This window comes from Clytia hemisphaerica, unplaced genomic scaffold, assembly GCF_902728285.1.
Source record: "Clytia hemisphaerica strain Z4C2 unplaced genomic scaffold, Clytia hemisphaerica genome assembly, whole genome shotgun sequence".
Taxonomy (NCBI): Eukaryota; Metazoa; Cnidaria; class Hydrozoa; order Leptothecata; family Clytiidae; genus Clytia; species Clytia hemisphaerica.
The window spans coordinates 1,267,971-1,294,208 of NW_027103890.1; the positions used below are offsets into that span (position 1 = coordinate 1,267,971).

Below are 26,238 nucleotides of genomic sequence, written 5' to 3' on the forward strand. Positions count from 1 at the left end.
TCGATGAATATTGTTCTTTGCTGATTCACTCGGTTTTTATTTTTCCATCGCCTCTTACAATTAAGCGTAAAACAGCGTAAAATGGTAGATTAAAATTAGCCTGTGTTTACCTGATGGGCTACTCTTGTCTCCCGAATGGACGGGGGGGGGTCCGAATAAGCAGGGGGTAGGAAAATTTTCTAAATTCTAATGAGCGGGGGGGATGGAATAAGAGGGGGGATGGAATAAGAGGGGGGGGGGGGGGTAATTTGAAGACAGAATTTTTTTTAACTGATACAGATATCAATTTCAACAACAAAAAAAGAAACTTTAACAAATGAACACGTAAAATAAGAACCAATACTAACAAAAAGGAAAATTTTAACAAGTTTAAGGTCTATCTACACTGTAATAAAATATTGAATTATTCGAATTTAATTAGCTGGGGGGTCTTGATAAGAGCGAGGGGGATCTTAATAAGACCGAGGGGGATGGATTTCTTTCTCTCAACAATTAGCGGGGGGGCGTCTATTCGGGAGATAAGAGTAGTTTTGCTTTAGCGTAATACTAGCCTATTTTATAATGACAGTATGTTGCTAGGGCTTTTGGTAAATTACTTAATGATGACCTACTCCCCGAATTTGTTTTGATTTTCTACCAGCAGAGTAAACAACCTTACAATTTAGCACAAAAGGGTACGAGAGGCCGAGACGATCTTTAAGACTTTGGCCTACAGTTTTCTATTCGGGATCTTTTTGAAAAATCTTATAACCTGAAAATAAGCTTGCCAACGATATGAAAAAGCGCTCTTCTGTGCGATAATACTCATCCTCAACTTTCCATTTCTCAAAAGATGCTCTCGATTCGTTAATTACTTAACTTTATGGGCTCATAATTTGCGTTTCTTTTTGTTCGAACCGGTTCTCAGGGTTTTGACCAATCTCGTACCGAGAGCTAATTGCATCACTTTTCATTTTATTGGTAGACGTCATACGGTCGTGGACAACTTTCATGAGCGCTATCAGAATTAAAAAAGTGAACAAAAGGACTGGGTTCCTGTTTGAGTTCTGGCCAAAGTTTATCATTTTGTACTATTATTTTTTTCTCAACCATCAGAGAGCTGTTGAGTAAGCATCCAGACAATCTGAGTACCACCATGCGGCGAGTGATTTACAATGAGCTGAGTCAGCAAAGAAATCCAAACAACATGGCCATCCTGTCTGTCATGTTTTCCTACGCTCCTCAACAATCTGCCCAGGTAACTAATACATGTCTGCTCGAAACTTAAGCCTCGTGACGATGCTTTAAAAAACACGTCAATATTTCATCGAATGGATCTTTGGTAATGATGCAAGTAGAACGTGACGTTATCTATTCATTTTCTTTTCCAGCATTTATCTTCTGTGTTTCAAGAGCTTCTTTGTAACAGGTATGAAATATTTGAATTTAAAAAAATTCATCATCTGCAATTTTCAGTCGGTAACGTCAGGAAAGAAATTCTGCAGAAGCTATCCATTCTACGTCGTAAAGTTATGTATTTTCTTTTTCACAGGGAAGATTACCTGCGTGCTATTCGTGCGTTATTCCGTGAGATTGTCCGCTCGTTAAAATATGATATCAACACGGTAGAGTTCTGTCGCGGGTTGATGCAAGAAAGAAGAGAAGCTAGCTTCCTGGAACTTGAACAAATATATAAGGTGAGTTTTGGTGAGTTTTTATTGCTAGCGCAATGAATATCCTGAATTTGTTAGTTTTTAATATCTAACAGTTTTTAGGCCAATTCCCCTTAGGGGATGGTAAAATTAATTATTATTTGTTATCATAGTTTTTATTAAAGGATATCCCATTAATTCCTTGATATAGGAAGACTCCGAAGCAAGTTTGTGTTTTTGATATTCGAATCTAGACTGTTGGACTACCATTCAATGATTGTACTAATGAACACTTAGCTAGGGAAAATAAGAATTGATTCTTCTCTCTTAATTTTCCCCGATCTCATGATTAAATATTGAAGCTTTTCCATCTGTAGACGGAAACCCATCTAGTCATTCGAATTTTCTAGCAATTATTTAGGAGAGATGGTTGAGTAGACAAGATGTCAGCGCCTCAACCCTGAGATTCACCAGTTACGATCTCCGCTCCGTTCAATGTTCCGTTTATTTTATTGATAGCCGAGTCGGCTGTTCGTGAACCCCGTGAAAACAATCGAAAGACGGCCTAAAAGTTCTGACCATCCGTGTAAAATATCGACTCTCTCCGGCCAAATAAAAATCTTGAATAAAGAAATTTTGTGAAATAAGGTTTTGCGTCCAAATTCACCAAAGGAATTACTTAATATCTCTGCACAGGATCGAATTTTGGTCTCCATCATCGATTTGATCACCATGGCTTGTTTTCTTTGTGTTTCACCGACGGTCAAAGAATTGGCTTCTGCTGTCACCAAGGATGAGAAACGAGGTAAGATCAAGGATAAGAAAAAATTAACCTTTGATACGCTTTCAGGATAGATAGGTTCAAATCTCAGCTGTGAATAAAAAGCACCTTTCCCCGAGCTGTTGTATTAATTTAGACAGTTTTCCTCCCCGACTTTATTTTGTTTTCATAAAAAGGTCAATCCAAAAAAGCCAGCATCACCTCAAAATCGGCAATCTTCAATTTTCTGTATTTTTTCGCAAATTTCTGTGATTCACCAAGAGGTTACATTAGCGAGTTTTTATATTCGAGATAAATCGAAGGGGGCGGTATAAAGCAAAGTCGACATGTCTCCTAAATCGCCATCTACATTGCTCAAAGACGGTAAAGACACCAAGATACCGTCATCTATTTAGGTGAGAAAAGGCGACGTAAAGCCTTACATCAACTATCGACTTTGTTTCGTGTCGACTTAAATTACCATCGCCCTTGATATCCTCCGTAGACGATCCTATCGTCTACACAAGATCACTAAAAAAGGGAATAGTTTAGGAGAGGCGTGATAAATTCGGGTGGAGTTAAGCAGTGGCGGAGATGTTTACAGTGTAGACGATACCAATTTGGCGCAAAAGCAAAAAAACTGAAAAAAGCCGTGGATTTGCCTTTGCGTATTATTGACGATTCGGTGCGGCCATTTTCAAAACATTCGAAAACGCACAGCATCAACTTTTACTTTTCTACACTGGCTGAAGGATTTTTTTTTTCTTTATGGGTTTATTTTGTAGCTCAAATTTAGAATGTTAGTTTGCAATTTATTTGCAACAAGTATTTAAATTTTAAGAGCCATGCTTCATATGTTTAACATACTTTTTGACTTCAGAAACACAAAAACTAACAGGTTTGTTGTTAATATTTTTTACTTCCAACCTTCATTTTTCTTCTTTTTTTAAACTACAGTAATTTAACTCAAAGACACCACACTTGCTGTACATTTAGTATCATTTTACACATTTCCCTTCTGATAAAAACAGCTTTTTACCTTCTTTTCAATACTCCCTATTTTTGTTTTGTTAGAAATTCTACAAGTTACTAACATTTTTAACTTTTATATTTTTTATATTTGACATGTTCAGTAGTATAGAAGTATAATTATAGCCACAGGAAATCATTTTGAAGTTTTTAATTTTTGTTTATCTGGAAGATGGTATCAATTTGAAGTTAGACTATGTGCTTCTGGCCGCTAGAGAAGAGTTTTATTCTGATACAAAAAATCATTACAGGATAGTTTGACAATTGAAGACAATTTGTTTACAATATTTTCCACCATACATATTCTATATTTAAAGATGATTATATTCTGGCCTTAGGTAGAAGTTGTAGACGTTCATGGTACAGCAAGATGCTGTTATTGCTACCATACAATGCTACTTGAAAGTCTTATCCAAATCCTAGCTGGAAAAAATGATTATTTAAAAAAAGATAAAATATTTTGTTTTCTCAGACATATCGTACTACATATTCTACAAATGGCCTTTCAATTGCTTTTAATCGGCTGATTGGAGTAAAAACTGAGCTTTTTCAGGGTTTCGAGAAATTAAACCAAAAAATGCCAGAACAAATTCTCACCCTAATTTAAAATCCCTGAAGTATAATCTCTAATTTTTTTTCCTGATTTTCTATATAAATTTTAAAAAATAAGGATAAAATTTTAGTTTCAGTTCTGTTTTGCTAACTTCTTTATATAAACATTATACTGTCTGCTATTGCGAAACCATATTTTACATTAACTTATGTAGCATTAAAATTACCATAAATCCTAGAGCACTCTTCAGATTGACTTCAGATCTGGTGTGTAAACTCTCTGTACAGACTGGAAGAAATTTGCAAATTAAAAATGCCCAAAAGATACCCCAATCAAAATCTTGTTTTTCCAGCAAAGGGCGATAACAGTCAGACAGTTTCTTTTTTCAAACAGCCAAATTTCTTGTTAAAAAATTGCTAAAATTGGCATAATTCTGGAATTCTTTTACATGATATAGACATTCCTTTGCCACACAATTCACCAAATTTTGTTTGAGATATTCAATCTGAAGTTATTTATAAAAAAATATAAGTCAAAAAATTATATATATGAAATATTTTAATTCCCGCAACCCAAGATTATGCTGAAAAATTTTGTCGCTGAATGTCTTGACCTGTAGTAGAATAGTAAAGGAATAACAATTGCTTGAGAATGTGTAAGTACAATTTTTACATTTTACCCTAACCACAACAAGTAGAAAACAACAAATTAGTCACTTATATAGAAAAATTTCTCAAAAATTAAATAAATAGGTTCAATGTACGGGTAGCAACATGAGTATTCACAGCTTGCATTTGACGGTACCATTTTTGATTGTTTTTACTGGTTTGGACTGGTTTTGTTCTTCATTTAACGTACAGAACAATTTTCCAACCACGTTCTACTGGTTCAATTTCACAAATTTCACAAATTACATAAAATAACACGAAATAATTTTATAAAAAGGTATATAAGCAGTAGGGAAACTTATTACCAAAACCTTTTTGGTGATTTCACAAAAACATTTTTGGTTAACTCTTGATATGCACCATTGTCTTCCACAGCTGATTGGTTGAAAGTGACGTATTGACTTATTTTACGTCACTTACAACGAATCACCTATTGGGTACGTGATGTAATGTCAGAAGACTTTGGAATGGCACATATCATGAATTTGCAGTGAATAGGTGCAATTCATGAAAAATTTCAACCTTTCACACCGTGAATTTGCCAAAAAATTATGATGACTTTTAAACGTTTTGTTTTTCATGTACTCGTACATCTGGAATTAACTGAATATAAACTACGTTCTGGTTCAATTCATTGCCCCTACCTAACCTAAGAACAGCCTAAGAACACTCTCTTTTTACTTTTCGAGAAAAATCTCAAAGAAGCCTGTCCATGTCCATTGAAGTGGCAATCTAAACACCCAATAAATAAGAAGAATTAGAATTTGTAACACCAGTTCTAAAAGGTTCTATTGCTAGAAACTTGGGGAAATAGATTAGAAACAAACATGAAAAAATAGTACATGAAGGAAATTATTTTCAATCAAAAAGTAGTTTGAGGTATAAAGTATGTAGTTGAGAATAGAGTGAGAATATGTGAAAATTACTTGCTTATGCTCATAAACCACATAAAAGCACAAGCTGAAAATTTCAAGGAATTGAAAGAATGGAAAACATACCTTGCCTGATTAAAATGGAATCTTGAGGGGAAAGTCAGTCAGGTTGTTGTTCATATTCAAAAAGATTTTTCCAAAAGCAAATCTTGAGGAATCTAATCCCTACTGACACACTAAAGACTTATATAATGTACACAAAAATTCATGCATAAAAAAGACTAATAAAAGTAGAAATAATTGTTCTCCACCATGAAAATAAATCTCATAAAAACAATCTGAGTGAAATTTCATCAGCCATCTTTCTCAAACGTTTAGCTGTTTGCACTGTCTGACTGTTTGCACTCAGTTCGAACAAAAAACGCAAACGGAAAATCTCGAAATCCCGCTGACCTCTCTCAGAGGTCAGTCAGGCAAAATCGTTTGAGTGAAGATGCGCCAAATTGGTATCGTCCGTTTCTTCGAAACTCTCCCGCCGATTTTTTTCCGTATACCGCCATAACGCCATACCGCCATTTTTCCCGCCTTTATTATCACTGTAACGGACGATAACATCGTCTATATCCTCCGATACATAAACTGGCTATTAAAGCTTTGATGGTTTCGATGAATGTATATCCTTAAATCTCGACTACTTTCATCATCAGATTACACAGCGCTGAAGAACTTTCAACAAAAAATCGCTTTGATCCAACAAGATACGGTCTGGTTCTTCCACACCAAAGTCAAGTTTCTTTACAATTGCAATGATAAAGAATTCGTTCTTGGGTAAGTGCAGTTTGGTACTGGAAGCCTGTCTCAAAGATGAGCTCAATATTTTGTACTTTACGGTGCTCATCCAATTCGTGGAATTCAATGATTGACTATTAGTGATACCCTGTTGGAATCATCTCTCTTGAAGTTGGAATAATTAGCAAGCAGTGGTTCGTCTGGCAGTGTATTAAGAAATTGGTTAAGATTCATCAATGATTAATCCATGTTTGTTTCACTATTTCACATGTCGTTTCTCCAGTTAATTTTGATCTCAATTTCTGAAAATATCAAGTTATGTTTAAACGCTGATGGAGAATGAGAAAGTCGAACATAGATTTTAAGGATTGAACTAGACTTACCAAAGGATTACAAATGTACCCAGATGTACCCCTAAAAATTATACATGGATGTCGTTGTCGAAGTTCTTCTCCGTTTTATGATTTTCAGGTTGTTTCGTGTTTTGTTTTTGGATCCTGCAGAGACGTACAACCAACGTGATAATTGGCCTCCTGAATCTGAAAAGAAGTAAGTGTTGCTTATAATATCCTGATATAACTCAAGTTTTTCGTATGCTTATAAATGATGCGTCTGTGTACCTGTACCCAATCGCATAATGGGAAAATACTTCTACTGACTTTTTTAAACCCTATTAATAAATCAAGAAATTTTAGCAGATTTAATTTAATTTTATCGGAGAGTAAGTAGTGACTTATTTTCATTCATCAATCAAAAATTTCCCAGCCTCGCATCATTATCCCTTTCTCTATTTTAGCCTGTTGATGCAGTTGGTGACGGAGGTTCCTCTAATGGAAGACACTTTATTGCGTCTCCACATGTTGGGGCTTTCCCCTGAGATTGCACTGCCTTGTGATCGTGCTATGGAGATCATCGAAAAACTTGTCTTCAGATCTGCCGTCCTCTCCTCAAGTAAGCTTTTACTTTTACTTGTTGCCAAAGGCTAGAGTTGATTCCAGGCGAATCTTCAACCTTTCGAAGGCCAGAGAAAGCTCAGCATTAACATTTGCACCACTTTTTCTGGCTATGGGTATTTGACGCTTTCTTTGTTTTGCCTTCTACATTTCTCGAAATTTGACGGTATAGTAGATGGTGCTTTCAATCTACCGACGCGCAGAAAGTATCCCTACTGCAAAGGGCTTCGAATTTTACATTGAAGATTTGTCTCTAGCATTCGGCTAATTGTCATTTGTTTTTAAGCCGTATTCCATGTTCCTAAAGCTATGTTTTTATGTATTAGATGACGTGTACTTGAACACAAACCTCTACCTTTCTTTAGCACTGACGTCTTTAGTTTGACTCTCTGATAGCTCCGGGGGTACTAGATATGCGAAATGACGGGATGTGCCGGCCGATTTTTGAAAATCAGAAGTTTTGGGACCCTTACCGGGACTTTTTTTTAATAATTTAGTCTTTTTAGGGATAAATATTTGAGTTTTTGTTTTTTTGTAACCCTTGGGGTTAGGCTGCTGGCATCCACTAACGGATTCGTGCTCCTTATACTATTTGCGCTATTGAAGAGGTTTACACTATTAGTGGGACTGAAACTAGATATTTTACTTTATGCGACCCTTTAGGGGACTTAGAAGGTCCAAAAAAGCAAGGAACTAGTACCCCTCCCCTCGGGATAACTTGAGGAAACATTTGAAATAATTGAACTTTTTCGAAAGTTGGTAGTCGTTATGATATTATTATAGCTCTCGTCCTTTTAGATACAAATCGAAATTTTGAGACTTTTTGTCTTCTTTATTATAGTTGGACGTCCAGGTTTGGCAGTGGAACGATTAGATGCCGTTAAAATGCTGTTGAGCTTGGCTGCTTACACATATCCAAAAGAGATCACTTTGCCACCCGGGTAAGAGGGAGTATTACACTTGGGAGTATATCTCTCGACTTTTTGAATTATTTTATGTGGGGGTGACTTAACTTTAATTTTTCCTTTTATATGCAAGGAGTAAATCTCAGTCCCCAAAGTCGTGTCGGGGGTTTCTGGCTTGCAGATCCAGGAACAAAAAAGTTTTGCGGTCTGGAATCTATGAAACCCCACACTTATGAATGGAACCCCAAATGGTGGTATCTTTCACAAAAAAAAGCAGATGCACAGAAGTCTATGAGATTCTCTAAGAACTAAGCGTTTTTATTTTTGCGTCAAAGAATATCTGGCTAGGGAACGATTATATCCTTCTCATTTTGAAATATTTTGATTTGAGCTCAGAAACTAAACCAAAATGAATCAGAATTATATTTCTCACTAACAGATACGAGCCACCAAATCTTGCGATCACTTTGTTGTATTGGAGAGCTTGGTCCATTCTCCTTGTCATTTCTGCATTGAACCCCACCACGATTGGTATCTACGTGTGGGAAAATTACCCAACTGCTCGATGTATGATGGAAATGCTCATCACTGGGTAAGACACACCGGACATTGAATAGTGAAAGTATAACGTAACGAAACTTATATCGGGATAACTTTCTCTTTTAGTAACCATAGTTCTGCCTTGTTCGAGAAGTTCTTTCCAATTTAAAAGAATCTTTCTGTTAGGGAAAGTGACAAGGACCGTTAGAGGTTTTTTGTTAGCACTTCATTCCCCCTTTCCCATTCCTGTCTCTCGACAAATTCTCCTCTTTTACGCGGAAGTCGATAAAATAAGCCTATTTCTACTTTTTTAAAGATGTTATGACTTTCCACCATTTGCATCCAGTGGGATGACACTGGATGACGCCCGTAACAAAGAATTGCAGGTGAGGCCCTTTTTATTGGCTTTTTATTGTCTGCGTCACTTCAACTTTACAATGTTGCATCTTTTCCTTCTGTAGACGAAGCTCAAGCTTTCACTAGGTTTTCGTACTTTTTCAAGATTTTAGAATTGTTTAAATTTATTGTCTATCTTTGGAGATTCCATCCAAATTCACAACAGAAGGTGATAGCAACAACATTGTTTTCGCTACACTGTTGACGTAAAGCTAGATTTTACCTTACAAGACAGCTGACCAAACTCTCGCTTATTCAAACTTCTATTATTGAGTCTTTCTTAGTTCGAACTTGTTTCCAGTCCCCGTCAAGGAGAAACCCTCTTAAAATACTTTCTATAATTCGAATCTTCCTGTAATTCGAACAAATAAGATTCCCCTTTCGAGTTCGAATTAGCGAGAGTCAACTTGATTACATTAAATTTCATCATAACATCTCGTCTTTTGTCGAACCAATTTTAAACGCAATGTTTCTTGAATCCCTTCAGATGGCACGAAGTGAGAAAGATGAGATCATTGTGTTCGAGGGTCACTTAGCGGCCGCAACAAGTGGACAGGTTATCACCGAAAGTACTAGCCGGTTGATCAGTCAACTAATCAGCCTGGATCCCACCGGACCAGCACGTCAACCACCGGCTAATTACATGAAGCAATTGAAAAGTTTGAATGAGAAATATCAGCTTGGGAAATTGTTGTGTCAATGTAGAAGTCCTGATTTCCTACTTTCCATCATCGAAAGCCAGGTTAGGACCAACACTCTCTCAATAATTTTGTTTACTGATTTTATTAAATTTCATTCTCCATGTAAATTCTTAGATTCTTAAAACTTAAAAGGGATAAATTAGTTGGGAAAAGTAACGAAATTTTTAAGCAAGTGAAATTTTCCCCGGCTAAAAACCCTTTGAAGGAGCCTGTTAGACAAAAACCGCTCTGTTTGCACAGCTTAACGTTGTATAAAAACCAAATATAAAAGTTTTGTTTGTGGGGAAGTACTGGCTACAACTTCAAGAGAGTCGTGACAAATTTTTCTTCAAAATTGACGAAGTTTTTGCCGACGAAAAGTTTTACACAACTAAGTTTTCCCCTTTAAGTTGTGAGCATATAATAGCATTGACCTTTTACTTCACTATCTCATCCATGGCAAGAAGTTAATTTTCTTTGTGTTGGTACCGTTGTTTTGCATAAGATTCCACTACCCTACTAAGATTCAACTGATTATCCGAAAGTTTTCCGCTATTTTACCCGGGATAACCAGTATGAGGTTGGAAAAGGGATTACAGAAAATCTTGTGTTTACCTACGAAACTGGGTAACTTTCCAAAGCTTATTTTTCGACTTCCCGGAGCCGTAGTCGTCTCTGCAAGAAGAGTGGTTTTGAAATCTTAGTGTGGGAACTAATCTTATATGCAAAGCGACGGTATTGAGGTTATGGTAACATGCGATTGATATCGAGCGCGAGAATAACAATTCTCTCTTAAGATCACTTAACGAATGTTTTCACAATTTCAGGGCTCGTCTAAAAGCATGCCCTGGCTAGCTGACTTGGTGCAGTCAAGTGAAAGCTCTCTAAACGCTCTCCCCTTACAATGTTTATGTGAATTTCTACTGATGGGACATAACTCTATGGACAAGCAAACCAACAAACAAAAGTCCATCAAGTCAAAGGTAGCTGGCAGGCTACAGGATTTATTGTTTGGTACAGAGGCTACAGAGGATAGTGTTTCCAGTCTAGTTCAATACTTTGTCAACCGTTGGTCTTCACCGTCGCTGAAAGACCGAGATGCTTCAGTTTTCGCCTTCAAGACAATCATTTTACATCATAAGAAGACGAAAACACAATCGGTTTCAAGTGAATCCGAAATGGAAACCGAAATCCCGATCAATGACCCGTTTCATTGGATGCATCAGAAATTACTGACTTTTCCGTTTTTCGGGAGTGTCTTACCTGACATCATCAACGCCATGACAAAGGTAGGTCCCAATGTTTCCCGTAGAGTCGTCGAGTGGATCATCTTTTTCTGTTTTGTCAGAGTTATTGTGATTAGTGTTATGAATCTTTCTTGCGTTTTCTCTTCTGCTTATATCATGTTCTTTGCTTTAATTTTTCAAAAGTATTACTATGCGTTTACTTCCTATTAAAACCTAGGCTACGTCATGGTGGTGCCTATATACCAAGAGTAAGGCCTAAAAGCCTAGAGCTGTCTATTGTGTAGACTAATTAAAGCCAAGATTCATGAATACTTCATTGATCACTTTTCTTTTCAACTTTTCAGGCATTGAGAGTAGAGATGGACCCATGTCGTATTCGAGCCTACATCAACTTCCTCAGTCAACACCAAACACCTTCAACACTCCCTTCAATCGTGGACAGCCTCTCTAATTTAATCACTGGACGAACAGCTGTCATCGACCTTGTTTTGAGTGAGGCTACACCCAAAGCATTAGAGGCGTACAAATGCTTGTTACAAATTACAGCAACTTATGTCCAAACTCAACAACAGCTAGATGACAAGGTAGATGATTCACGATTTATGATTTCTTGAATGAAATTTAACTATCTAAACACTCTCTAATTCGAATTTCTTTCATTCAAATCCTTTCTATGTTTCGAGCTAGCTCTCAGATCTACTTAACAAGTAAGCCTCGTATAACCTATATAACTCGAACCAATTACAGGGTTGCTACGTCTGCCAGAAATGTCTGGAATTAGGTAAAAGTCTGTAAGAAGTCTTGAATTGACATAACTGACTGGAAAAAATATGGGATTTTATTGAACTAGTCCCGAAAAAAGTCTAGTAAACTTTCCTGAAATAGGAAACCTTTATCCTGGCATTTGAAATTCCTGAAAATTTCTGCTCACTTCGTTCGCAACCTAATCTTTAAATTCTGTTTATTCTGATATTTCTCATTCTGTTGTATTCCTTAATCTGGTCTTTCAAATTAAGGAAAAATTTTATATTGTATTAGATGATTTCATTGTTTGGAGGCTCTCAAATTAAAAATTATGAGATCTTTCTGGGATGCACTCAGCCTAAGGGCTCGTTTACATGGATTTTCGGTACGGGGCGTACTGAGATTTTTCGGTAAGGTCTACGGTCTGAAATTTCAGTACGGTCAAGAAAATCCATCTGAACGCAAAGAAATTTCAGTTCGGGGTGGTCGTAGGTCTTTTTTCAGACCGATTATTGACAAAACTCAAAATAAATTTACTGGATTTACTGCATTTTTCAAAGTTTTCCGACCATGGCTGAGATTTTTATTTTTGAATTCTGTGATAAACATTCGGTCCGCTAAAGTACGACGACCACCCTGACCCGAAATCGAAAATTCAGACCGTACCGAAACACCTCATGTAAACAAGACAGAAACTCAGATCTGTCTGGATCTCAGACCGTACCGAAAATCTATGTAAAACGGGAAAAAAATGTTATTCTTTTGTTCTTTCAGAGCGGCCCGGACCTAATCCAATGGATGGACGGCCCTTATGCTGGAAAATCCGCCATCTTGCCATTACCTCTCCTCCGTGCGTGCGTTCAGTTACTAACATACAAGAGCTTGTTATCAGGAGGAATGGACACGAGTTTCGATTTTCTTCATCGCGTATTTGTGCCGTTCAACAGAATGAACATCCACCATGATGTTCTGTTTGACGCGTCTTTGAAAAAGAAACTTTTGAGATGTGGCGAAGCTCAGTTTGCAAGAGAAGGTCAGCTTTGTCGAATTCGTGCACTATTCACTGTGCATAAGATTCGGTTGAATTTGGGTCATCTTTGGCTCATTTTTTCGTGTTTTTTTTTCTTTCAATTGAAAGTGACTAACACAATGAGCTTCCGTGCCAGGTCTGAAATCTGAGACCTGGATAGTGGATCTTAATTTGCTGTTAGGCTCACATTCGTATTTTATCTTTTATACATACGAAACATCGCGTCCCACTGAGAAAAATTCCCTTAGCGGGGAAAAAAGTTAGGGGAAAGTGGCAAAAATCATTTAAAATTGTGACCAATTTCTCCTACTTTTTATCACCCTTAAAAAAGTTTTTTGAAACCCGCCAACCGGCCGGTCCACTGTAGATATATAGAAAGATTCGATATTTACGTGGATAGCACAGTAATCTAGGATTTTTAGACAGTCATTCGATTGTTTTCACGGGGTCCACAGTTAAGGGGCTAGACTGTCTATGAACTGAACAGAACATAGGAAGGAGCGGGGATTCGAACCGGGATTCCCTGGTTTTTAACGCTGATGCCCTTGACCACTTGCCTATCTCTCCTCAAAACACTCATCACTGTCTTCTAACAACGTACCCTTTTCCCTGTTTTTTTTTCAGTGTTGGTCGCATCAACCGTAGTTGAAACACTCTCATTCATTCAAATGCCGGCTATTCCCAAAGCCATTAATTTAATGGTATTGGAAAGATTAGATGATTTCTCAAATACTCAACCAAAAATGATCGAACTCTCAACTCCGAATAAAGGTATTCTTTCACAAGTTTCGGCGCCTTTTACGAAAATTTGATAATACTAATTAATGTTTTCGTGCTTTATCACAACTCCTGACATTTTTTCTGTTCTTTCGCGAAGTTCAATATGGATCTTGCGAAATACATATTAAAATGAATTCAAAATTGAGATCAACCTCAAAGTCGATAAAAGAGGAAAAAATTCAGCTTGAGCTAGCCTTCAAAAACATTTTTATTTTGATGTTTAATGCAGTTTTCTAAGTCTACCCGTTCTAGAATAATGCCCCCTCTCGGTGAAGTTAAAAAAAAAGAGACTCAAAAAGAATTCAAGATTCATAAATAATCTGAACTATTTCCACGAATAAATCTTGAAATCCGTCTGACACAATTCTTTGCTCTAACCATTCTTGATGAAAAACCCTAGTTAAAAAAACTGTTTTTTTTCTTCAGAGAGATTAATACGCTTGGTTGAATGTCTTCGGCCGCCGCACGAGAATATCGGGAACAGCTTTCTTGGTCTTTTGAAAAACTCAATCACTCTACCTGAGACTGATCAAACGCATAATGCTAGTGTTGTGATTCCACGAATATCAGTTATTTCAAGCGCTCCCAAACAACAACGTTCTGTTACCAGGTAAGTTGCATCATTATTTTTTTGCATGTTTCTGAAGTATTACACTGAATAGATTGATTTGAAGAAGAAACCCTTACGCATTTTCAGATGAGCACAATTAGATAAAATATCATTTTGCCTGTTTCTTTTTCTTCATTTCCTTTGCATGTACATCTTCAGAGTCGCGGCCGCCTAAGCGCATAGCAGTTTGCAGGCCACTATAATGAAGCCTAGTATCTCTGCTTACTGCGTCACTGAAAGTTTACTTTTTCGATTACCGAACCAGAAGTTTGTGTTTCCCAGAGTAAACGGAAAATATTTTTGAAAGTTCCTTCCTTTGCTCTAAATCTACTGTATTAACCTCCTTCTCAAAAATTTCCACCTGGGACATTTTTATTCCAATACTCCCCCACCCCCGCTTATTAAATGTTGAGAATTTTTCCACCCACCCGGCTTATTCCAATTCCCCCGTATAATTTCATGTTACGTTAAAAGAATCTTTTTTTAGGTCACCCGTCCATTTTGACGAGAATGAGATATCAACCACCTTGCTCGAAGCTTTCGATGGAACATCCAAGATCTCCAAACCATATCTTACCTTGAAACAGCAACTCTCCAAGGAGAACATCACAAAACAAAATGGCACCTTGGCTATTAAAGTTCTTCACTCAATCAACGAGCTTTGTAAACAACAATCCTTTAAAACTCATTTTTGCAATAACAGAGAAAGCTGTATTCTGGTCCGTATTTTATCGTCATCTAATGTCAAAAATTCGGACACTTTTGTCCGATTCCTGGAAAACCTATCACGTGATGCTGCACAAAACAAAAGCATGGAAAATTTGCTGAATAATCTTTTCAAGAATCTGAGCATTGAAAACAAGGAAAAGGCTGCTGATAAGACTCCCCGCCAATGTATGGAGGAGCTACTGGATCAATCTGTGATCAAAATTCCTTCTCTCAAACAGTTCTTGAATGCGTTGAAAGCAGCCTGTTATCAAGATTTAAACAAAGATCAGCTCGCGCAAGTTGGAATTCATATTTTCAATAGTCAGCGCTCGATGTTTCAAGATTTCCTTAAAGTGCTTTGTCAGCATTCCAAATCACAAAGGGATGACGGTCTTTGTGTTGAAGTCATGATTCAAATAATGCGGAACTCAAGCAACGGGATCGTGTCCGGAATTATCGTGGACTGGCTATGCCGAGTTGATCCAGAAATCTTGCAACTGAACCCGATGCTTTTACGAGAGTTTCTTTTCACTCGAAATGAGAAACAGATCGATGGACCAATCAAAACAGAGGATCTTTCCAAGCAGCCAATAAAAACGGAGAGTTCTTCAAAAGAACCAATCAAAATTGATGTAAATTCTAGTGAGCCAATCAATGATGAGAAGGAACAGCCAATCAGCGAAGAGAATAAATGTGTGGCTTATCTCACTTCAGTAATGGCACACGAGATCCGTGGTTGCACTCTCCAAGATTGTATACAATGGATGTTTAGCTCGACAAAAAGTTTGGAAAGGTAAACTTGATCACACGCTCTTTTGGAGATCTTCTAGGTTCAAAATCATTTTAGAGACAATATGTTGTAAATAAGATGTATGGGTATCCAAACTTTTTTGAGCTTGCGATATTTTAAAATTTCTCTGCGCCCGTTCCTTGTAACGGATATGGATAAGTGGTTATGAAATGAAAAATAGAAAATACTTGCACACCCTCCGCCGGCATGCGCCTCGAATTCATTATAATATATGAATTTATGCAGATTTATGATTAAAAACATCTTATTTTTTCGTGTAGGTTCAATGCGACATCCTGTTTGGATTTCACAACTACGTTGCTCAACAATCCACGGTTGTGGCAAGGTCGCGACAACAAGCATCAACATCAACAACAAGCTGATCACAACAAACCCTGTGATGAAAACAATCAGGTACTCTTTTAGCCTTTGTAGACATCTAAGCTTGTCAGAAATAGAAAATAGAAAAATAGTCACACCCCCCGGAACGCGACTCGAATTCATCATTATTTATAAACTTTAATACTAATTCAGCCCAAAAATCTAAGCTAGTTTTAGTCACTAGGATAAATCTGAATGACTACAATTTCCAAGGCAAACTTAAAAATTGCAAAATAAAAAAATCTTTAAAGTGTCGATAACGCTATATAATGCCGTAAGCCGTTTGTGGGCTTTTCTGCTGTGATATTAATGGTTGGATATCAAGTTGCAATTGACTCTCCATAATTCGAACTCGAAGGCGGAATCTTATTTGTTCGAATTATAGAAAATTTACTAAGGAGATTTTTCTTTGACGAGGAGCCGGAATATGTTCGGATTATAGATTGATTCGAATGAAAGAAGTTCGAATAAGCGAGAGTCTACTGTATGTCTCTGTTTTTATTTGTCACAATTTTCTCCCTTTCTCTTGTTAACATCATCCTGAGGGAGAGATTGCTGACGTTTGAGCGTTTATTCACCATAACATTCTTCCCTCCTCTCCTTTATACAGCACAACGAAGAAGAGTCGCCGTTAACCTTGACCATGTCACAAACACACCAACTCATGCATATCATCTTAATGGAGCTCTCCTCCGCAATGTCGAACCCATCAAGCGATCAGATCACCACCCTGATGGAGAAACGACTTTCCTTGTTGTTAAACGTGGCAAAGAATAAAACTCACCTCCAGAAAGCTGTCAATCTGATCAAGGCCACAAAAAAGTAAAACATTTTTATATTTTTAGCTGATTTATGCAAATTTAATAACATTTCCTCAATCACCTACATGTTGTCTACTTATTGTGTCTACCCTTGTATTGGGGAGGCGTTGTCGGATGAGATTTTGAGGCCAAATTACAATGCACTAGTTTGCTATGTTGGTCACCTTAACTCATTAAATACCGTCACTCTGTAACTTCAAGTTTCCAAATATTTTTTGATTTCAAATTCGCGTTCACATTACAACCAGGGTAGGAAAAATTGCCAATATCCACGTTTTTTATTCGAGTGGGGTAAAAAAATGGATGAGGTCATATAAAGCCAGTGGCACTTATGGTATAATTGGCAAAAAGCTGAAACTATGTTTTTTTCTTTAGATTTCCAGAAGATGTGTTGGCGTGTTTTCTTCAGTACCTCTACATGAAGAAACCCACTCTTTCCAATCTTTCCAACGAATTGTTTAAGGGTCACTATGACAACCCTCTGGTGTTGCCAATGGAAAACAAAATGGAGGTAAATGACCAGCTGAAGAATGGGAAATCATTATGCCTGTTCGATTTAGTGGTCGAGTGGTGTCCACTGGTTGCAGATTTTATGTGAAGTTTAAGACTTAACTCAATAAAAGAGCATGCGGTCATTGGTATTGGACAAACTTGATTTCCTTATAAGGAGTATTGCTAAAGGAGCACCAGCCCTGTCAGAAATATTACTAACGAAACTTTTTAGTTTTAAACCTCTTTCTATTTTTCTGTAGATGGATTTGATCATCCACCGTTTGATCCTAACCATCTCAGAACCTGATGACTCACCAGAATTTAAAGAAACCTTCCAAAGTGTCAGCACATTACATCGACGGATCGCTTCTCAACACCCTTTCGCATTTGTTAGGTATGTGGATGAATCATCCCTACCGAAGGTTCCTATTCGAAGGTCCCTACGATTGAGTCTAAAGCCTCAAGGGAAAGGAAGAAAATGAAGAGTGATCTTCAATCTTTCTCAAGCGAGGAAACAAGAGACCTTCAGATTTTTGCCGCTTTTGGAATATCGGATTCAATCCAGTGCTCTCTTAACATAGTGGGAACCCCCCCTAACTTTAGGGGGGGTTGGAGGTTTTCAGAAAAATTTAAGCAGGTGGGGGTTAGCCTGCTCACAAATCTTAGGTGGGGGTTACCCTATACAGGTGGGGGTGACTTTTTTCAGGTGGGGGTTGGAGAGTTTATTTACTAGTTTTCTTATTTTGACTCAAAAACTTTCTTTCAACCCTGCTCATCATAAACATATACTCTTAGGTTCCAAATAAACGGGCCCCCCCGCTTGTTAATTTTTCGAAAATTTTCCAACCCCCCCGGACCTTATTAGGACCCCCCCCCGTTTATTAATCTCTAAGAATATTTTCAGCTGTCAAAGAGAAGGCCCCTTATTTTGCTCTAAATAGCCTGATTTTAGCCTATTTTTACCTTATTTTTGGGTTTCAGAAATACAATTTCTAACCCCCCCGGCAATTAGGTCCCCCCCGTTTATTAAAATCTAGAAAATTTTCCAACCCCCCCGTTTATTCGAACCCCCCCCCCCCGTTTATTTGGAACCTAAGAGTACATTGACAGTAAAAATCTATTTCTTCCCAAGTCTAATAATTATAACAAAAGATGTATGAAGTATAAAAAGCATAGAAATTATTTTCAAGTGATTAACCTTGCTTACCCTCAAAATTGTTAAAACAGTCAAAAACCTTTTTCAGGTGGGGGTTGGAAACTTTTCAGAATTTAGGTGGGGGTGGTCCAAGAAGGTGGGGGTTGGGTCGGTAGCATTTTTCAGGTGGGGGTTACCCTATGCAGGTGGGGGTGACTTTATTCAGGTGGGGGTTGGAGGGGTGCTGCCCACTATGCTTAAGGCGCAATTTTCGAAATCTGGCGATGATTTTAACTTTCAATTTTGTGTTTTCTGTGAAAGCTATGCTGGTCACGCGTTTGAAATAGGAAGAAAGTGACTTCATTTCTCGCTCAAGAGTTTAATCTCTTCGGGGCTTTAATCTCAATGTTCACTACTTCCTTCGCGAATAAACAGAAAATCTGATGAGTTCTGGTACCTGTCCAATTAAACTGTAGAATCACCTACAGTAGCTCGTGCTATTCTTCTGCGACTCTATACTTGTACAATATTTTCTATAACCTCGGGGCTACTAGTATGTCACGCTTTTTGAGAGAATTCAACTCATTGAAACAAAGCATTGTTGATAGTTTTAATCTTTCTTTCGGGCAATTACCGTTCCATTGAAACAAAGCATTTTTGATTTTTTTAATCTTTCTTTCAGGCAATTACCGTTACTTCTTTCACTATTGAAAGGGAAAAATCGCCTCACCGCAAACAACTTCAAATGGACCAATCAACTGACGCTTTGCAATCACGTGTTCGAAATGTTCCATTTCTTGCGTGAACACGTGTTTTCTTCGCAAAAGGTAAAGATTGAGGTCTGTCTCAATTTAGTCTGCAGCGGAGACAAAAAAAAGCTAACTTTTGATATAAATCGACTGAGATAGCAATTTTGTGCTTACTGAAAAGATAAACAAGAATGGATATCAAAAAGAACAAGACGACTTAAAGTCGAAAATTTCGCATAATACTTGAACACCAACGACGAAGACGCGTTAAACGTGACTCCTGCAGCATTATGCATTTTGAATGAAGCGTTACACAAAATATAGAGAATTTATTGTATACACAGGTCATAGATACCCTGTTTTTTTATGAAAAATCTAAATCCATTAAAAAAAAGATTCCTTAAAAAATGCGACTAAAGAATTCCATTCTATGAAGCGTAAACGAAATCTTTCAATTAAGAATAATTCAGAGAATTGCAATATACTTAAGAAAAATAATTTTAAATTTTTTTGAAAATGAAGAATAAAAAATGAACTTTTCATTCTTTGATGCCAGAAACCTCATTTTGTGCTTTGAAGGAACTTGTGATAAAGACTTCTTTCACTTGCGCAAAGTTTATATAAACCTCTTTCTATAAACGGTAAGAATTCATCTAAAATTGAGAAAAATGGCTGGTCAGAAAAATCTGTTGTATACTATCTTCGCTTTCTGATATGAATGATGGCCAACCACCATCAAAATCATTGGACTTTTCCAGAAAAAATTGAATATGGGGGGGGATGAAGGATATAACATTTTTTGGAAATTTACCCCCCCCCCCTTGGAAATTGTGACTTTTGATCCCCCGCCCGGACAGCAGGTCTAAACCCCCCCCCCCCCCCGCCCCAAACAAGCATCAGTTGACCCCATCGAGAGCAAGTTTACCCCCCCCCCCAGGACAAGGCAAATTTTGTAGATTGTTCACTACTCCCCCTCCGGACACTATACTATATCCTCCACCCCCATGTACGGACATTTTCTGGAAGAGCCCATTAAAGGCAAAAAGCAGTTGAGTAGTTGAGCTCCAGCTTCTGGACTAGCAAATGGCAGGGTAAAAACTAGCCAACTTTAAGCTTTAAAGAAATAATACTTCTTGAGATTAAACTTTGACTCCTTTATAACTGCGGTAGCCTTTATAGCCTTTATAGCCTTTATAGCCTTTATAGCCCGGTTACGGCAATCCAAATAGGAAAAGGAAAATTCTGATATAAAACCACCCCTGTACAGGTTGGCGTCTTGCAGGGTTCTCTTATGCCTCATGGGGTGATTGACCTCTTTAGACACTTGTTACTGTCATTCTCTCTAGGGTGTATCCAGTGGCGTGGAGCATTCGAAACAAAAAGCTATCGAAAGAAATAATCATGACTTCTCTAAACAGCACCAGGGTTCAAGCCCCTGCTTTTCCGGTTCTACAACCTAACCTTGTTTCTTCAGAGACTGATGAACCTCCTTCTCCAAACTCATCTGAGCGAGAAGGCGGTGATAGGATAGAGTCTGGAACCAAAAATAATAACCGCAAACTTCTTAGATGTAAACACTCTACGATTTTTAGCACTTTTAACGCGCGTACTCTTACTTTAACTAGTCGCAAACAGGAACTACTCTCCTGTTTTTCCAAATGCAATATTGATATACTTAGTCTCCAAGAACATAGAACATTACATCCTGAGGTTAACTTTCAACATACTAATATTGGTAAAAATAAACTTATAACATCCTCTGCTTGGAAAAACTCTCAGGGTTCGACCATAGGGGGCATAGGTTTACTACTCTCTCCTAAGGCAGCGAACAACCTAATTTCACTTTCAAAAGTATCAAGCCGTATTATTGTTGCCGAATTTAATAGCAATCCGAAAACAACATTCATTTCTTGCTATAGCCCCACCAACGTTTCTGATGAATCTGAAGTTGATGAATTCTACTCTTCTCTTTCTAGGGCTGTCCTTAACACCCCTGCCCACAACTTCTTGGTAATATCTGGTGATTTTAATGCTCAGCTTGGCCTAGACAACGTTAAGTTCTCTTTTTCCACCCATTAACTAATCGGAACGGTAACAAACTCTTTGACTTCATGCAACAGTTTCAATTACTAGCAACAAATACAATGTTTATGAAAAAGGCTTCCAAACTCTGGTCATTCCAACACCCTTCAGGAAGCCTCTCTCAGTTAGATTATGTGATTGTAAGAAACAAATGGAGGAACAGTGTTCGCAATGCTCAGTCCTATTCTTCTTTTTCTTCTGTTGGTTCTGACCACAGAATTGTTTCCTGTCGCATTTCTCTTAGCTTTAGATCATCTAAAAAGTCTAAACCTGACCCAATGAAATCCATCGATTGGCAACAGGTTTATTGTAACCACGACCTCCGAACTACTTACACTATTGAAGTGAAAATAGATTTGATACATTGGCTCAAGCAGACGACGACATTGAGAAAAGTTACCAAAATCTGATTAAAGCTAATAAAGAAGTTAGTCTTGCTCTTCTACCAAAGAAACAAAAAGTCAAAAAGAAATATCTCTTTGAAAACAACCTTGTTTCTGATGCACGGAATGCACTTGTAGAGGCCAAACTAAAACATCAGCGACGCCCTACAAGAAGAACATCAAAAATCCTCTCTGATGCTCAAAAAGCTCTGGATGATGCCTACCTTAACGCCGAATCGATGTTTATTCAGGGTAAGATAAACTCACTTTCCAATCTTCATGTTAGCCATCAGCACTCGGCCGCTTGGAAAACGATCAATGATCTAACAGGTCGAAAAGACCACCCTTCTATTCAGCTCAAAGGTGGCTCACCAGATAAAAGAAGAGAAAATTGGCTCAACCACTTTAAAGCTTTACTTGGAAACCAACCTATTTTAAATACTAATGCTCTCCCTTTAACTCAAATTTTTGATGAGCTTGACATATCAACTTCTCCTTTTACAATCGATGAACTTTCAAATTGCGTTAAACTTTTTTCAAATAATAAATCTTCAGGCCTTGATGATATTCCAACTCTGCTTTGGAAAGATCCCGTCTTTATGGAAATGCTTCTCGATTTTTGTAATCACACATTTGAGTTTCTAACTCCCCCTTCTGCTTGGTTAACTGGCGTATCATTCCCTGTTCCAAAAAAGGGTGATTTGGACCTTAGCATCCAACTACAGGGGCATCACTCTTATGCCTATCGCCGCCAAAATCTTCAACAAACTTCTTTTACAACGTATCGTTCCAGTTCTTGATCCTCTTCTAAGAAAAAACCAAAATGGTTTTCGGAAGGGAAGAAGTACTCTTACACAGATTTTAGCCATCAGGCGTATTTTGGAAGAAATGCGAAAACTTAACAAAGATGCTTTTATTTGCTTTGTTGACTTTAAAAAAGCCTTTGATTCCATATCTCGTGTAAAAATGTTTGAAATTCTTAAATTGTACGGCATTCCAGAGAAACTCATTTCAGCCATCAGGGCACTCTACGTGTCCACCAAAGCAAAGGTCATTACAGCTGACGGAGACACTGATATTTTTGACATTCATGCTGGAGTTCTACAAGGTGACACCTTAGCTCCCTTTCTTTTTATCATTGTTTTAGATTATGTTTTAAGAATTTCTGTTGACTTATCTAATGACAAGGGAATCAAAATTAAAGTTCCCCTACGCAAGCGTAACCGCGGCCTTTTTCTGACCGATCTTGACTTTGCTGACGATCTTGCCTTAGTTTCTGAGAGTATTCAAAATCTTGAAAGTCTTCTTCACTCACTTGAAACTTCGGCCAGTCAAGTCGGTCTTTATTGCAATGCTGGAAAAACTGAATTTATCAGCTCCTCTGGGATTGTTCTCCCTTTAACTTCCAAGAATGGTGTCAATCAAACTTGTGAAGGATTTTAAATATCTTGGCTCTCATATTAACAGCTCTGAAAACGATTTTAAAATTAGGAAAGGTCTAGCTTGGAAAGCTTGTAATAAGTTAAACAAGATATGGCACTCTAATTTGTCTAACGCTCTTAAACTTCAAACTTTTAGAAGTCTTGTCGAGCCCATTCTTCTATATGGCTCGGAGACTTGGACCATGACAAAAACCATGCTGAAGAGCCTTGATGGCTGCTATACAAATCTTTTGAAAAGAGTCCAGAATCTTGATTGGCGCAACCACCCAACCCTTCAAGAGATATATCATGGACTCCCAAGAATTTCCTCTGTCCTGACTAGCAGGATGCTCTCTTTCTCAGGTCACTGTTTCCGTGCGAAAAACGAAATGGTGTCTGAGATCTTACTTTGGTGTCCTGCGGGTACTAGGCGCTCGAGAAAGCGCACTTTTCTCGATACTTTGAAACGAGAAACAGGGCTAGAGATTGAGGAACTGGGCACTGCAATGGCTGATCGAGAGCTGTGGAGGGAGGGTTATTGTTTGTTTCCGACCTAGGTCCATTCGGACCTAGGTCGAAGGATGATGATGATGATAACTGCTTTAAACTGCATCCCATTAAACAAACCCTCCCCAATCACTGCCGTTTATCCCGTGAAAAATATGTAGGGGAAAGATTCTAGAAAAGTAACAAGAATCTTAGTGCGGAAATGGGAATCTTATACAAACAATGGTACCATGATTCAAAATGAAAATCCTAATTAGCAAAAGGTGTATCAAGATCGGTGAAGTTTGATTGAAGCTCGATTAGTTTGATTTATTACCTTGTTGTCCATTCTTTTTACATTCCGACGGCTTATTAGCAGACGCCCACGCTAAAGCTTAAAGAGCGAGCCAATATCTATCATCCCATCGGGGAGGAAAAGCTGGAACTTTTACTAACCAAACTCATCGAACACCAATCAAACTTCATCGGATAAAAAACTGTCATCATTAACGAGGGACCGCTGTACATTGTGCGGTGGTGTACGGTGGGGCTGGATCTAATCTAAATGTCCTTTGTACGGCGGTTAAAATAGGTTAATTTTAAATCTGCTGTACACTCCACCGTATCCACCGTAAATCACCGTACAATGACAATTTACGGCAGTGTCTAGGCAGGGTCGTTTCGATTATACAAAAATGATTGCTGAATTTCAATTGACATGCATGATTTCTAAGAAATACTTGCTAAAACTGACTGTTTGTCATAACTGGTTTCACTATTAACACATAAATATCTGGTGAAAAAAGGAAAAAAGGTCATACCTGTGCTGTTTGTAGTTTTGGTGAAGAAGAGAAGAGAGGGGAGGGTATAATGATGTTGTTGTTGTGGAAAATTAACTCTTTTTGTACTGCTTTACTGAGCATGATCAATTTATTGGTGCATTCACTAACTACACAAACATAAAATACTTAGTAGTAAACGAATATTAAACCTCTTTAAACACTCTACAAAAGACCAGAAAACATGATAAAAATTTATACAGCAGCAGCAATTTTCCAAGTTTCAAAAGCATGTGCAACTGTGCAATCAAGCAGCCATTAAAAAGTGCTCACGATGAATGTTTACAAAGGCTTGGTTACACTTCTTGCACTAGCGTATTTTATTTATTTAGAAAAGCCCTGTTTTTTGTCACTTTTTATCTTTGTGAGTGAGTCCACCTTTAGAATATTGGCCGTAGTACGCCCGCAGCCAAACGCCCACGCCATAATTTGCGCCGCAAAAATTTTCTCGATACATAGAAAGACTATCGTAATACTTTCGCTATGCGAAATTAAAAAATTGAATAAGATCTGAAAATGAAGATTCAAAATAAAGAAGACAAAAATCAACTTTTCAAAAACTTTTTGCGATTCTTAGCAAATGGTTATTTCTGAGTTGTCTACTCAATGGTCAGGTTTTTGAAATCTTTTGTCCATTATCCTTAGTTAGCGAATGCTTTCCCTTCATCAAATTTGGAATAAGGTTAAAAGCTAAAATTGGGAGGGGGCGTTGATCTAGAAAGGGAGGTTGACCAATTAATCAAAGTTCGTCAACGTATATACTTGCATTATTATGATATAAATTTTGTTTTTTTAGATTTGTGAAAACCTGATAACAGACTTCGTTGACGTTTTCCTTGATCTCATTTACGTAAGATTGTGTATTTTTGTCTTTTATCCTCTCCTTTTATGACCCTGACGTGTTGAAAGTACACTGATCATTTGAAGAATGAAATGACGTCATAAGTGACTTCTTTCAATCATTTTCTAGCAAAGATTTTAACTCCCAATTTTCTGCTTTTTTTCCTACTCTAATAATTTAATTATAAAAGGCAAAGCAGAAAGTCGGCCGTCTAACCTAGAACTAACACATCATGAGTTCAATATACTACACGTTCTTTCTTTATAAGAATAGTGTAAATCCATTTCATCATAGATTCTCTTAACTCTTTTGGGAAAATCATCCTAAAATATTCTTACAGCATATTCTTAGGTTATCCTTATTCAGACTAGATTTAACATTTGGTACATATGTATCAAGCATAAAATGGCCTTTTTGTGAAAGGAGTGAGCCTTACTTGGGGGTAATTGGCAATTTATAATTGAAAATGCTCTAAAAATGGCATTCTTAGCATGAATAGCAAAATTCCATGATGGTGATATTTTTAGCATTATTCTTAATTTTTTGGCCATTTTCATCATGGACATTCTTATAAAATGTATTCTTATAAAGAAAAGCGTGTACTAAAACATTTCAACCGCTTTCCTTTATAACACTCAGGCACCTTGCTTGCAGAACAATGACGTAGCAGCATTTGTAGAGAAACTGTCAAACTTCATGATGTATTACGCTTCCTTCAATGGAAAAGAGGCTGGATTGCTACTCAAAAAACATGACGCTGCCTTCAAGTATGGTCTTATATTTATATTACTTCATTCATTCGTATCTTTTATCTATGACTCTAGAAATGAGCTAGGTGTCGTTGTATCGTGGTCATTAACCTTGGTTGCTCTGCAAGGAAATCGCTCGACCCCCTACCTTATGGCAACTGAGCGAACCTCGAC

At 37.5% G+C, this 26,238-nt stretch overlaps 2 protein-coding genes across 2 annotated transcripts in view; one reads left to right on the forward strand and one right to left on the reverse strand.

Moving 5' to 3' along the window:
* The window catches only part of LOC136808636 (tyrosyl-DNA phosphodiesterase 1-like), a 222,721-nt gene that overhangs the window by 52,745 nt on the left and 143,738 nt on the right, over positions 1 to 26,238 (reverse strand). The gene's annotated exons all lie outside the window — the stretch shown is intronic.
* The window catches only part of LOC136808622 (integrator complex subunit 1-like), a 42,736-nt gene that overhangs the window by 11,719 nt on the left and 4,779 nt on the right, over positions 1 to 26,238 (forward strand). Inside the window, exons 10-33 of the mRNA XM_067065162.1 lie at positions 1,096 to 1,237; positions 1,371 to 1,408; positions 1,532 to 1,676; positions 2,328 to 2,436; positions 6,221 to 6,341; positions 6,774 to 6,851; positions 7,099 to 7,253; positions 8,097 to 8,196; positions 8,600 to 8,752; positions 9,017 to 9,086; positions 9,584 to 9,838; positions 10,604 to 11,065; positions 11,368 to 11,607; positions 12,542 to 12,800; positions 13,422 to 13,568; positions 14,004 to 14,187; positions 14,675 to 15,688; positions 15,967 to 16,099; positions 16,677 to 16,888; positions 17,263 to 17,398; positions 17,640 to 17,773; positions 19,197 to 19,341; positions 25,271 to 25,324; positions 25,955 to 26,082. Coding sequence (XP_066921263.1) covers positions 1,096 to 1,237; positions 1,371 to 1,408; positions 1,532 to 1,676; positions 2,328 to 2,436; positions 6,221 to 6,341; positions 6,774 to 6,851; positions 7,099 to 7,253; positions 8,097 to 8,196; positions 8,600 to 8,752; positions 9,017 to 9,086; positions 9,584 to 9,838; positions 10,604 to 11,065; positions 11,368 to 11,607; positions 12,542 to 12,800; positions 13,422 to 13,568; positions 14,004 to 14,187; positions 14,675 to 15,688; positions 15,967 to 16,099; positions 16,677 to 16,888; positions 17,263 to 17,398; positions 17,640 to 17,773; positions 19,197 to 19,341; positions 25,271 to 25,324; positions 25,955 to 26,082 — 4,614 coding nt within the window. The remainder of the gene's footprint in view (positions 1 to 1,095; positions 1,238 to 1,370; positions 1,409 to 1,531; positions 1,677 to 2,327; positions 2,437 to 6,220; positions 6,342 to 6,773; positions 6,852 to 7,098; positions 7,254 to 8,096; positions 8,197 to 8,599; positions 8,753 to 9,016; positions 9,087 to 9,583; positions 9,839 to 10,603; positions 11,066 to 11,367; positions 11,608 to 12,541; positions 12,801 to 13,421; positions 13,569 to 14,003; positions 14,188 to 14,674; positions 15,689 to 15,966; positions 16,100 to 16,676; positions 16,889 to 17,262; positions 17,399 to 17,639; positions 17,774 to 19,196; positions 19,342 to 25,270; positions 25,325 to 25,954; positions 26,083 to 26,238) is intronic.